The 13,711-nt window shown below is 52.9% G+C and overlaps 1 protein-coding gene across 1 annotated transcript; it reads left to right on the plus strand.

Moving 5' to 3' along the window:
• The first annotated feature begins 9,197 nt into the window (after positions 1 to 9,197).
• On the plus strand, positions 9,198 to 10,873 carry HOXB1 (homeobox B1). Its single transcript, XM_050911836.1, has 2 exons — positions 9,198 to 9,810; positions 10,548 to 10,873. The coding sequence occupies exons 1-2, from the start codon at positions 9,198 to 9,200 to the stop codon at positions 10,871 to 10,873; spliced, it is 939 nt and encodes a 312-aa protein (XP_050767793.1).
• The last annotated feature ends 2,838 nt before the right edge of the window (positions 10,874 to 13,711 follow it).

The raw sequence follows: 13,711 nt of genomic DNA on the forward strand, positions 1-13,711 counted from the left end.
AACCAATAAACGTGTGTTGCTACATATTTCATTCGAAAATGTGCTATTTTTTGCCTAAATCTTTCGCCTTCCTCTTTCCTGCTTTGCAGTAATGATGTCCTAATAATCTCCTCGTGAGCATTGAGAGAGGAGACAAAAGGAATTGCTGCCAACTAACATTTGGAGAGGCTTCGGGAGTCAGAAATATTTGCCGTATTCAGTTCTGTATGCATTTTCCTTGAGCTTTTTATTTTGTTTTATTTTTTTACTAAATCAAAGCAGGACGTTTGTTTTTAATTTTAACATTTACGGTTCTATTTTTGTAACTGAAAATCCCTCCTGTAAGGAAATCGCCGGATAAAGGGATGGAAAGCAACACAAAGGCAGCGCTCAGAGAGGGGCTGGGGCCGCGCCGGGGGCCGCGGCCGCTCCGCGGAGCCCCCGCACATTCCGCGGCCCGTGCTGGGGGCGGCGGGGCCGCGTAGTTCCCCGCGGCGATCCCCCCCCCCCGCCTTCTCCCACAGCCCGGCCTGGCAAGGCGAGCGCTGCTTCTTGCCTTCAGCCCACTCCTCCTCCTCTCATCTCTTGCAGCAGAAAATACAGACGTGCCACATCGGAATTATTGGTGTTTCAAACGTCCCGGACTACCAAAAAAAAAAAAAAAAAAAGGCGGAAAGGGAGAATTTTGAGTAAGTGCAAAAAATCCACCCTGGGAGGGTGGTGCACGCCGGCATTTTAGTCAACAAATAAATGTTATAGAAGAAAGAAGGGTAAGAGATTAGCCTGAAAGAGGCCTTTCTTTTTTCCTCTCCTCTTTTTCATCAGTACAAACCAGAACCCCCTCGGCCTTATGAATCTGTGATCTCCTTCCACGGCAATTTGTGCTGCTCTGTCCCGGCTCGCGGATCCCTTTACGAAAGCTTTCTCGCAACATGTAATTTTAAATACAAAACTCGTATATCAGGGAGGGTGAGGCAGGGGGGGTGGGGAGGCTTATGAATGAAAAGGGGTCAGCGCAGGAATCAATCGCGGTGACACCCAAAATAAATCATATTACGTCTTTGCTAAGTCATTGGTGTTTCCTCAGACACGGCAGAACTTTGGTAGGCGTTCAAGCGGGGTTTGTGCGAAAGTAACGCGGAAAGGCCAGCCCGGGGGGGGGCGGCGGGGGGCAGGGGGAAAGCGGCCGGGGGAAGGGGGGGGGGGGGCGACCCGCGGAGGCGGCCTTAAAATGGCGCAGGGAACCGCGGAGAGGAGCGGAGCAGCCATGCCAAGCGGCGTGGCCACCAGCCCCTTTCTTTAGGGTTAGGGCAGGGGAAGGCGCAGCCCGGGCCGCCCGCCCGGCTCCTCCGGCCCTCGGGCTGCCGCGGGGAACCAGCCGCGCCCGGCGGGGGCCCCGGCCTTCGGGGGCTCTCCCCCGGGGCTGCCGTCTCCCCCCGCAGAGAGCTGGGCCGTTGTCTGGTTTGCTCGGTGCCTGGAGTTTGCCTGGGTGGTGTCATCCTCCCCCCGGAGTCCCCGGGGAAAGAGTGGAGTCCGGGAAAGTTCGGCGTGGTCGCCCGATATTTTATTTGGGATTAAGAGCATCAGAGCCGGGCTTGCTTTCTCCTTCGGGCTGTAAAAAGAAATAAAATGAAATAAAGGAAGCCCTGGACAGATGTTTTCGAAATTGCTGTTCGCAGATCTGGATTATCTCTTCCCGCTGTAACAAAGGGGGGTTGATTTTACGGCTACCTTTTTATTCTTAATAATACCGCCAGCCTCTTTCCCTACCAAACGAGCAGACGTTTCAAACCTGCTAGCATCTCACTCCGGGAAGGAGTAGGTTTGTATTGAAAATCGAAGTAGATTGCAATTAAAATATGCAAGCGAACATTACTTAACACCTTCCCATAAATACAAGGAAGCGTCTAGTGCATAGTTTGCACTGCCTGCAGACGAGTTGCCTTCGCATCCTAGCCTGGGAGTCATCACATCCCCCGCACCGCGCTGCCCTCTCTCACCGATTCCTCTCCGCTCTGAAAGTCCCAGAGCCGTGCGGGGGGGAAAGAAAGCCCAGGCACAGCCCAAGTACCACAGAAGGCTATTCATTATCTTTAAGTTTATTTAATATCTCCAGCTTCTGGAACATACTCAGCGGCAGCGTTGGCACTGCCAGACGTTGTCTATCAAAGCGCCATTTGTTCCAGTGCTTTACATATTTCCCCTCCCGCCTCCTCCCCCTCGCAGTCCTGAATACAGGCTTGTTGGGGGACGGCAGGAGCAGGGAATCAGATGGTCGGGGCTGGCCCACGCCAAGAGCCCCGAGCGCCGCCCGGCAGCCCCGGGCCGGGGCGGCAGCGCCGGGCTCGCAGCGGCGGGGGCCGCTCAGCCCTGCCCAGTCCCCGGGGCCGCTCAGCCCTGCCCGGTCCTCGGGGCCGCTCCGCGCCGTTCTTGTTCGGATCGTGGATCTGCACATCCCCTTTGCCTCTCCTGAGAAGGGAGCTTCTTATTCAACTTAAAAATACGTGCACATAGATATATCTCTCCGCAAATCCATCTTGCAGCGGATTTCCACAAACACACACGCCCTTTCCGTGGGGAAGGGAGGAGGGGAAGGGAGAGGCGGAGGGGAGGGGACAAGAGGGACACCGTCCTCTGCAGGGTCCCCCCTTGCACGGGGCTGGGAGAGGGCGGCCTCCCCCCGCTACATGGAGGAGGCAGCGCCGGGGTGGGACGGGGGCGGGGAAGGGGTTCCCACGAACCCCCCAACGTAAACCCTGACACCTTATCAATACAAACCTCTAACAAGGGCCCTTCTGCAGATCATAATGACTTCTCAAAGTTGCTGCAGGTCTAGAAAGCATGCCAGTCACAGCCACAGATCAATTCTACACCCACGGAAAGTGACTTAATAAATGGAACCTCGCCAGTTATTATCCTTGCTAACAGCAGGCCCCTTCTTATTTGTCCTAATTAGCAAGACTGAAATGTCGGAGGAAAGAAGGGGAATATTCAATAAAATCTAAATTATTGAATGACTGTAAGATTTCGCCATTAGTTCAGCCATTCTTTACCTTCTTCAAAATGTCAAACAAATGGGGAATGCATATTTGCAACCCTGCCCTTCTGTTCTGTGCAACTGGAGGGCATATATTAAGCATATTAAGCGTATTCAGCTCTTGATCGTTGTCAAAACACTGCAATTGCCTCACGATTATTAACCTAGAAATATGCAAATGAGATACGCTCGCACGTGTTGTAGGGATGCTAAAGTAATATTTGTCTTGTGCTGATCTAGTCTGGGGATGTGTTTGCTAAAGAGCTACTCGAAGCCCTGAAGATGTTGAACCAACCCGTTAGAGCCATGGGAAGGCTCAAGGCGGAAAACCTTCTGTGAAGAAAACGCGGGCGAGACAGCGAGGCAGGAGTTGAGGCTTTGAGGTGTGAGGTGGGAAGAGTTAACTTCTCCTGGGGAATCACCCCGACCTTCCTCCTGAGCTGCCGGTGCCAGACTCCGGCTTTCCGGGAATATCCCTCCAGTGACCGTTTTCTCAGCTGAGCTGTAGCATCCTTTTCCAGCACTTAACTGCATCCTAGTCCTCTGTGGCCGGAGCTTGAGTAATGCTCCTAACGCTCCACCACCATCAAAGGAAGGAGCTGCCAGAGGGGACCACCTTCTGCTCGCCATCCTGACACCTCCTGCATCTATCCCAGCTTTGCCGGTTATTTTTTTCCTCTTTATATACATCGAAGGGGAAAATACAGAGTGCCGCGTCCGGAGAAACTAACTTAAGAAGCGCTGCAGTTCGGCGAGGTGAATAGTTCTCAACCCCAGCGGGATACTGTTTAAAATGACGCTGGTTGATATTAATAATGCTGACCTACTAATCTTACCAACATTGATGAAGCTGTTAATAAATTCATGCACTTATTAAAGGGAGGGTTTAGGTGGAGCTAGCCCACGCCGGGCCTGCCAGGTGCTGGATCTGAATGAAATGCAGAGGGTTTGGGACCCCTCGGGTTCAGTCCCGGCCCTGCACCCCCCTGGAGCTGCCCGAGGCTGGCCCTGAGCTCAGACCCAGGCGGGCCCGGGCAAGGGTCCCTCGGGGTCGCCGAGCTGTCCTGGGGAAGGCAAGGACCGCCTGGAGCGGGGCTCGGCCGGGATGAAGAGCCCATAGGGTCTGCCCGCTACGAGAAAGAGCACCGCTGTACACAGGAACAGCAGATACAGACCTCTCCTCTCCACTCTCACCGAGCAGAAAGGCTTAAATGAATCTCATTAGTGAGACGACCCGGCTTACAGACACACCTCTGCCCTGGGGACCACGTAGAAGTAGCCGATACGGTTCACAAGGAAACAGGACAGGTTCCCCCGAGCCATCGGAGGAGGAATTTGATCTTTTGGCGCAGGAGGAGGCGGGATTTGAGGGGTCTGTGCCACCCTGAAAAGGAAAAAATATGGAAAAAGGCATTTCTCACCCAAATCTTCCACTCAAAGTGTTGGTCAGGAGACCGAGAACACAAAACATGTCCTTCTCCCTGGCTACAAAGGCTCCCATCCCCTCCGGGGGATGCTGACCACCTGTGGACCGTCCCCGTCCAGGGTCCCTCACGACATCGTGCTGGAGCCCGTCACGGTGCCGGTCCCCACCCCGACCCGGCCTCCGCGGGGAGGCCACGGACCGGCCGGTCCCCGCCGCTGCGCCCGCCCTGCTCCCGGGAGCGGCAGATAAGAATTATTATATCTTATCTTAATTGTCTCGTATTTATTCTGCAGCTCGGAGATAGTCCGGTGCTTGTAACTCATTAAGGAGATTCCTTCTGCATTTCTTTGGACTCCCAAACTCTGAAGCATTTTTTCCATATATTATTTTATTTTCCCTCTTCAGTTTTTAGCCCCAAATATAGCTTAGCAGCCTATGATCTAACCAAGACACGTGCCGGGGCTATAAATTTCTCTGACAATTTCTAGGGACAAGTCCTTTTTGGTGATAACGAAGTCCGCAGCCAAACACGCACCCCCAGCGTCAGCAGTGCTTCTTATAAATCACCCCGCCAGGAGCCAGAAGTGACATTTCTTACGCACGACACAAACTTTCTCCGCAGAGAGTTATATTTAACTCTAAAGCGAAGCATCTGAAGACTCTGAGCCCTCTGGAGCCTTTGGAAATGCTTCATTCCTTCTGTGTCGCCTGCACAGAAAACTCTTCGGGTAAAGATTTCTTACGAGAGGTGTTCCCACAAACCGCCTTCAGAAGGGCCCTATCCTCCATGTCAGAAGAGTTGTTTGAAAGCAAACAAACCATCTCTCAGGGAAGGGCGAAATCTCCCCTCGCTCTCCCCGCCCCAGGCTGCTGCAGCCCCGAGTTTCGTGGAGCCACTTTATGCGGCTAAAACGGAGAAACTGCTCCCGAGAAGAGGTTTATTTTAATAAGATGTCTTCATCGGGTTGGAACAAAAAGCGTGGTTTTCCCTAGGGAGCCAAAAGCTCCATCTCGCTAATTTAGTAGTGACGGGGTGTGGGTGTGTTTCTACCCCGGGACAGCGAGTCGATGAGCTGCCCCAGGTTTTGTCACACCGTGTCCCTCTGCCGCGGGGTGGATGGAGGGGCCAAGGGCACGGGATGCCTTTGGTGGGCATGAGAGGTCCCCCGCCAGCAAGAGCTCCGCGAAAAAATGATGTTATGCTGGTGCTGACCTCCTCATTTCTTACCTGCTCATCAATTAAAGCCTGGGGTTTAGGGGCGGTAGCTCCTGAAGTGCTTTAGGCCCGCATCAGCTGTCGGGGGGTGGGAAAGCAGCTCTGCGCGGAGTGCTGCACACTCAGTGCCGTGCAAGAAATCTGGAGCAGCAGGCAAGGAAGTGATTTCCTCTGCCTCCCGTGGACCAGCCGACCCCGCTCCCGGACAGCGGAGTTTCTTTTCCCAGGAATCAAAGAGCTAAAAATTCCCCGCTCACCCTCTACCCTCATCCAACTCCAGACACTTTATTTTAATCCTGTTGAGTGAAAGACAGCAGCATCCCCAAAACGGTGCCGTCTGTGGTTTAGGGGGTAGGAATAACTACTGTTTCGCTCAATACATAAGTTAAAATCAAGTAATAAATATAATGAAAGGCTAAGTAACTATTTGGGGGGGGTAGGATAGAGCTCTGGTAATTTGAGAATCTCCACCTACACCTTTTCTTTGACTGCCTTCCCTCTCTCAACTCCCCATAAAGGAGGTTTTAAAGAAATAAATGTGTAAGTGATATAATTAGGCTCACCCGGCGATTGGTTGTTAATAATACTCTGGTATTTCCTTCTCCTGCACGTTATGAAGGTCGTACTGAAACTGGGTCTCCCACCTTCTCCACAAGGGGAATTAAAATCAATAACAAAACCAGCAGCAATTTGATATCGGATCCAGGGCAAGCGGCTAAGCAGAAAATTTGGGAAAGCGATTCCTAAGCGATTCCCAGCGTGCCTGCACGCACGTTGACGCTGCGGCTTTCGAAAATACCGCGCAGTCGCCACAAGCCATGCATTTTGGGGAAGACCATGTCACTTTGTGGAAGTAAGCCGGAGCCGGAGGGCAGCGTGGGCTGAAGCGCAGCTACCCCACTTGCCCTGCCCGGGGCCCGTCAGCCTGGCAGCTCTGAGAAGGGGCACCCAGGAGAACCCCGGGGGTGCCGGCCCCGGGCAGGGGGTGGGAACCCAGCACCTTCTGTCCCGCCACACCCCGAAATGTGCCCGGTGCTTTGCTGCCTGGGCTCCTACAGCAGGTAAGAAGTGAGGGGCCTGAGCAGGCTGCGGAGAGGAGCAGATGGCGAGCGGCCCCGCAGTGCCCGGGGGGCAGGGAGGAGCGGGAAGGCAGCGGCCCCTTTCTGGGAGGAAACCGGCTCCAACACCCCGTCTTTCGCGATCTGACAGTTCCCTCCACAGAGGGACAAAAAAAAGCCTTTGCCAAAGTGACTTCAGCTCCACACATCCCCTCCTCGGCTCTGTCTTCACTTTCACACCCCCACCTCACCAGTATCTTCACTTTCCCCCAGAAGCCGGGGCTGGAGTGGCTCCCAGGAGCCCGAGGACTGCATTTCATCCCCTGCTCGAGTCGGGATGTTTGCTGCATTTCATGGCTAAACTTTTGATCCCGTCCTATCCGACTTTTCCATCTACCAAAGAAACTCTGTGCTTTCACCTCAGAACTGCCTCAGGTCTAAACTTTGTTTTAGCCTTCGCTGAGAGGAGTTCTATGGCAAAACTTTTTCCTTCATAACTCCGCAGCAGTGAGCTCTCTCAGAGCTAATTCTGAAGCTCCAGAAGACAGCTGTATTTTAATGACATAAAGCATCCCCTTAATGTAACAGTGGAGTGAGATCACGGTGGAAAATTATCAGACAATACGAAACAATTGATTCAAGGATGAAATAAACATCTATCCTTTTCTTTTTTCATTTTACACCCATAAATCATCTATTGTAGGCATCGTTTAAATATAATAAATTCATTTAAACGCGAGTGCAAAATAATATAAAAAGCGCTCCTGGAATCAAATTAGAAACCGATTTCTCTTGCAAGGGGAATGACATGAGAGTTGCTTTGAAACTTTATAATCACTTTCGGTTGTTTTATGCAAAAAAGGAGGTAGCGAGTTTCAGAGAGCATTTGTAACCTAAAAGATTTTCTTCTTGAATATCTCAGCATCAGCAAAGTCGGCAGAATAAATGAATAAATAGGCACGCAGCTCTGGAAATAGTTTTCTCATTCTTTTTATCGAAGGACAAGAGTTGTAATTGGCTAAAACTCATGTTTTCTCTCGGGGGGATTTAAAGGAGGGAGGAAGGTTGATGCCATGGCTGCCTGTGTTGCAGTTTCTTAACAAATGTTACCCCAACGTGTTGCATCAGCCAAACCTACCAATTGAAGGACGTGTTTATGCCTTTCAAAGTGAACTTTTGGCCTGGGGGGAAAAAAAAAAAAAAAAAAAAAAAGAGTCCTCCTGGTTCTTCTTAGAGGCTGAATAACCAGTAAATATCCTGACAAGTAACAAATGACTGTGGGCGTCATATTGTTGGGTGCTCTTGTCTCCCTTCTGCTAACAAGTAAATAAATGTTGCCTACCTATGTTTCCATTCTCTGAGCAGTGGAGTGGCCGGCCTGAAGTCAGTGCCGTTCCACCTACTCATCAGCTGGACTCTGCTAGGGGAAAGCTCCAGTCTGACAATAGATTCGGGGAAAGATCAAACCAGGTTTGCCATGGAAAAGTAGAGCTTGATGTTCCACAATTGGTTAAAGCCCTTAAAACATTTCCTGTTTTCAGTAGTAAATGTGTAGATGGATGGATACCGTTCAGTAGTAAATGGGTGAATGGATGGATACATAGATAGACACATGGATCATTTTTAGTTCCATTCCTCTAATTGCTAAGCTGGGCATGGTATTTCTCCAACAAAAGACATTCTGTCTTCCTAACTTTATTTCATCGCCTCATTAGAATATTGATTTAATTACACTGCTTTTACCCACACTGGCCCTAGACACAAAGCCGGTGTGGCAAAATTAAAACATATGGAGCGTATTTTTCTTAGGGGCTTTTATTAGACTCCTCAGCCCAGAAAACGCCAAACATGTTCGAGCTACTTTCTAGGGAAAAGTTTCGAAATGAAGAAAAGAGCATCCTTTTGTGCTTGGGGGGACAGAGTAGTCAGACCTCCCTACCTCTTTTCCCTCTGTCTTTCTTTTTCTCACATGGAGCTAGGGTTGGGGGAAACCTTCTTTTTAAGTTGGGGCAAGGGGAAGTTCTGCTGAAATTGGCTAATCGCATAACTTGGGGGCCTTTTTAGCACTTAAAACAGTCGTGGACAATTCTAATTCTTCCCCCAGCCCCTCTTCCCCTCCACCTCCCCACACCCCACCTCCCTCCTCTCTTTTAAAGTCTTTGAGGAAAGATTTTGACGTATTCGTGTTGTTATCAGATTGATGGGTAGGGTTTGATTGAAACCCCTTTGTCATGCAAATGTCAGGGCCTTGATGGATGAGCTCAGAGATGTGACAAACTTCAGGAGCCCCTCGCTCATTGGGCTGGGGGCGGACCACGTGGCCGCCTCCCCCTGCCCCCACCCCGGCCCCGCCGAAGGCTGCGGGGTTCGAGGGCCAGCGATGCGTGGAAGGAAGTTTTACAGCTTTGACATACTATCTAAAGGTTGTAGGGCAGGCGGAATCCCCCCCAAAACAGGCTGACCCTCCTCCATCAGTGGCAGATGGACAATACTAGGATGAACTCCTTCTTAGAGTATGCAATTTGTAACCGTGGGACGGGTGCCTACCACCATTTAGAGCAAAGCTCCCCTTCCTTCCCCTCTTGCTCAGGTAGCCCCGCCAGTGACACTTTTAACGGAGACGGGCGCTTTGGCATGGGAGGGAGCGCGGCCGCGGCCGCCCATCTCCCCCAGCAGAGCCCCGGCTACCACCCTTCCTCCTCCGGGCGCCCCATCCCCTTCGCGGGCGCTGCCCCAGCCGCCGGGTACCCAGCCCAAACCTGCAGCCCCAGCTACGGGCACCACCAGCTCTACCTCGGCCAGCAGGACGCGGATGGTGTGTACTTCCAAGCGGCCGGGTACTCCGCCAACGCGGGATCCAACCTCAGCTCCTTAGCAGAGAGCTACTGCGGGGCGGTGGCGGCCGCTGGGCAGTACCAGCAACAACACCTTTACGGGCAGGAGCAGCCCAGCTACTTGCCCGGCGTTTACAGCAACCTCTCGCCTTCTCTAAACGAGGACAAAGACCCTGCGTGCCCCTCCGAGCCGTGCCCCAACGCCCGCACCACGCAGACCTTCGACTGGATGAAAGTGAAGAGGAACCCGCCCAAGACAGGTGAGTTTGGGGAGCGCAGAGCTGGGCGAGGATGGTCCCCAGCCGGGGGAGGAGGGAGGCGGGGGGCAGCTCCCCAGCCCTGCAAGGAAAGGCTGCCTTCCCCGGGGTTTGTACCCAAAGTGACTGGGCTCATCTTCCAGGGGAACACGGATTTGTTTTGCTTTGGGCTTTTTTTTTTTTTTTTTTTTTTTTTTTAAACACCAGCTCAGCTTTGAGGAAAAGCCAGCTAGAGATTTTCCAGACACATCTGATGGAGGGTCCCTAAGCTCAGTTTCCCGCAGGCCCAATGCGATTTAAGCCCAGCTCGGAATAGGAAACGCTCCGGGCTTCCTGCTTCTTCCACAGTCCTTGCTTCCATTTCCCCTATTGTTCAACTTCCTTCTCCACAATCTTCCTTAAATCACAATCTTCCCTCCTCCTCCCTCCATCATCACCCTCGCCCTCCCCTTCCACTCCTTCCCACGGACGTTCAACTCTCATGGCAAGTTTGCAAGGAACTGAAGGGAATGGTGGCAAGGAAAGGCGCGCAGCTCTGCAGAGCCCGGGGTGGTCTGTCCCTCCAGGTTGTATCCCTGGGCTGGGAAGCCAGGGGCAGCTGAGGAGCCGGGAGGGAGCACGAAGCTCCGGGCGGTGGAGGGACCAAATGCCCAGGAGAGGAGGGGAGAGGGGGGAAAGCCCGCACCCACAGCCCCCCTGTCCCAACTGCTCCTGCCCTGTTGGTGTTTGCTCGTTAACAGCTAAAGTGTCGGAGTACGGACTGCTGGGCCAGCCCAACACCATCCGCACCAACTTCACCACCAAGCAGCTGACGGAACTGGAGAAGGAGTTTCACTTTAACAAGTACCTCACCCGGGCCCGGAGGGTGGAGATCGCCGCTACCCTGGAGCTCAACGAAACCCAGGTCAAGATCTGGTTCCAAAATAGGCGAATGAAGCAGAAGAAGAGGGAAAAGGAAGGTCTCGCCCCGGCTGCTGCTTCCAGGTCTGCGAAGGAAGCGAGTGAAGCCTCGGATCAGTCCAACTGCACCTCACCTGAGGCCTCCCCCAGCTCCGTGTCTTCCTGAAACGCGTCCCCGCAGAGGCACAGGGATCAGCCCGGGGCTGCCCTCGAGGGGCAGCTGCTCCCTGCAGACCCCAACAGACACACACGCACGAACACGCACCTCCCACGCACAGCTCCGTCCGCACACACGCGTGGAAGCAAGGCTACGCTTCCCTCCAAGCAGTCCCTTTGGCTCCGGCCGTCTCCACACGTGTGATATCAATTCTCCCGCTTGCATTTCTCTTTCTTAATTTATAGACCCTCTGTAAAACACTGGACTCCAAAGGAGCAGCCGTGTCCTCGTATATCCTTAGCAATAGGCGTTTGTCTCAGGGACGTTTCTCCCTCTCCCTTCTCCCTCCCCTATAGGAACTGCACTTTCAACTACAGAAACTTTAAAACGAATTTAGCTTTCTCCCGTTTTAAAAATGTGCACAACGACTTTTGCCTGCAAGAATCCTACGTTTGATGTATTTTTCCTCCCCGCGAGATTGTAAAAAAGTTTTGGGTATTTTTTTTGTTTCCCTTTTATTTACTGTATGTATATCTTGGAAGGAGATCTGTGGCGCCCAAGATGCTAGAGGCCTCTGCAAAGACCCAAACACCAAGCAAAAAAATGCAACTCCTCTGCTACCGTTTTGCACTATTACTGCTTTACAGGGTTTTCCACACGCTCTGCGACTCTGACTGTTACTGATCCTGGGGGAGGGAGGGTTGTGCTATCAGAGAAAACGAGATGAGGCGAAGGCTGACCTCGGGGTGCTTTGGGCAACGGTCACTGTCGTAGGAGGTGTGAAGGTGGACGGGAACAAGGCTGCGGGGGGGCCGCGGGGCTTGGCTCCCCCAGGCACTGATGCACTGGCTGCTATTTATTGTACGTCTCGATAGCCTGAAGTGTTGGAGCGAAGTAGCACGGTTCCTTGTACCCCCACCCTCTTAGGCTTATCGGAGTCCGATAAAAACATTATTTAACCATGGCTAAATTGTTTCCCTTCCCCACGAGAAACCTTAGGGTAGGACGAACTGAAAACCACGGCAACTTTTGTTAAAGATTGTTTTAAAGGGAAAAACGTCATCGAGAAAAACTAGCGGTTTCTAATCGGAATCTCCCATTTCCCCTCCACTCCCTTCCCCGTGCTCTGTATCTCGAAATGAAACTACCTCAGTCTAATAAAGTTTACTTTTTCCACATGCAAGTCCTCTCGACTTTAAGCGAAATGGAAATCTCTCCCGTCCAGGGAAATGCGCGACACGGGGCGGGGGGAGCCCGGGCTCGGAGGGAGGAGGAGGAAGGAAAAGATCTCCGGCTGCTGCCAAAGCTCCCAAACAAAACGGCCGATCCTGCTTCCTGAGGGTACCCTACGACACCCCTCTTGGCATCGGCAGGATCGGGCCCGGCGCTCGCCTCCCCTTCGGGGGCGTTCAAAGCAAGTCGCCCAGACAGGACCGGATAGAAACGCGGCATTCTCCACGTGGAGTTATTTCACAGTGCAACGAGGCCTGATGAGAACAGAAAATCATCACCATCCTCAGTGTAAGCATCCCGGCATGGAAACAGATCTGCACTACTGAAGCAGCAACATCAACTGGAACGGACTTGGGGTCCGGGGTGGGGGCAAAGCGAGTTTCTCATTTACACGGAACAGTTCTGTGAGGCTAATCCAACTCAAAAATAAAACGCAGCGTCAATTTTGGTTTCCTTCCTTCACCTTCCCAAGGCGACCCCTGAAAGGGTGTTTTCCACAGTATAAGTAACACACGAGATCAGTTCGCGGAGGGATGGAGCCCGCGGCCCGGCGCGGGTACGGGCAGCGCTGCGCGGCGGGTCAGAGCCGTCCCGGGGCCGGGCGGGGAGGGAGGAGGCAGCGAGCCCGGGTATAGCTCTGACCTTTTTACCTCGAAACGCCTCTGGGATTTCTAAACAAGTAAACAGAGGGGCTGCCAGGAGGAACTATTGTTCTGGCTTCGTCAAATTTGCAAACCTTTTCGGTGGGGGCGTGAGTGGGGAGAGGAATGAGCAAAGTACCTGCTGCAACCGCAGCCGAGCCCGGGCACCCTGCCCCGCAGCGCCGCTCGGCCCCGGCCCGGCTCATCTGGAGGTCCCTGGGCGACAGAGCATCGCTCTTCCCCGGCGATACAATCTTCCTCCATCTAATACACCTCTCTTGCCCGAAAGAAAAGGTTTTTGAGTGTCCAATTAGCTCAGAGATAAGGGGAAAAAAAAAAAAAAAAAAGAAGGGGAAAAGGTGAAAAGAGGATTTTGTTACACTAGCAGTTTGCAAAACATCAGGAGAGAAAAAAAAGCACAGGCAGCCTGATTGACTTTATAACCTGTTGGGTGTGAGTCAGCTTGGTTTAACCTATTCGTTGAACCAATGCGGTTGAAGGTTTTGTTGAACCTGTGCGATTTAAGCTGTCTCATCGAAACAGGGCGTTTTGCTTCAGAAAGCCCGTGAGTTTCCACTGAGATGATTTTCGCCCCCGGTTACGTCTCTGGGCCCTGCTCTGCTCCTACGCCGCCCGGGAAGGGGCCGGAGCCCCGCTCGCTCCCAGGTGAGGCGGGCAGCGCCGGGCCGGCCGGCCCCGTGAGAGCCGGGGGAGAGCGGAAAGGCCGGGACAAAAAGGAGGGTACTGATGTGTCAGTGTGTCGGGCACAACAAAGGCTCCCAGCTCCCATTTGAAACTCAAAGGGACTCTCCGGAAGAGTCCGCAGAGACGGTGCCGATGCGCCCTTACATATGTAACCCCCTCCGGGCTCCCCCCTCACCCCATTCCCTTTGCCCCCCTCGCTGCCAAGCCGTGTTTCTGTAACAACGATCACCCCACACAGCTAATCTCTTTTCCCCTCCCTCTCTCCCTC

The sequence above is a fragment of the Gymnogyps californianus genome, chromosome 28, assembly GCF_018139145.2.
Source record: "Gymnogyps californianus isolate 813 chromosome 28, ASM1813914v2, whole genome shotgun sequence".
NCBI classification, from domain to species: domain Eukaryota; kingdom Metazoa; phylum Chordata; class Aves; order Accipitriformes; family Cathartidae; genus Gymnogyps; species Gymnogyps californianus.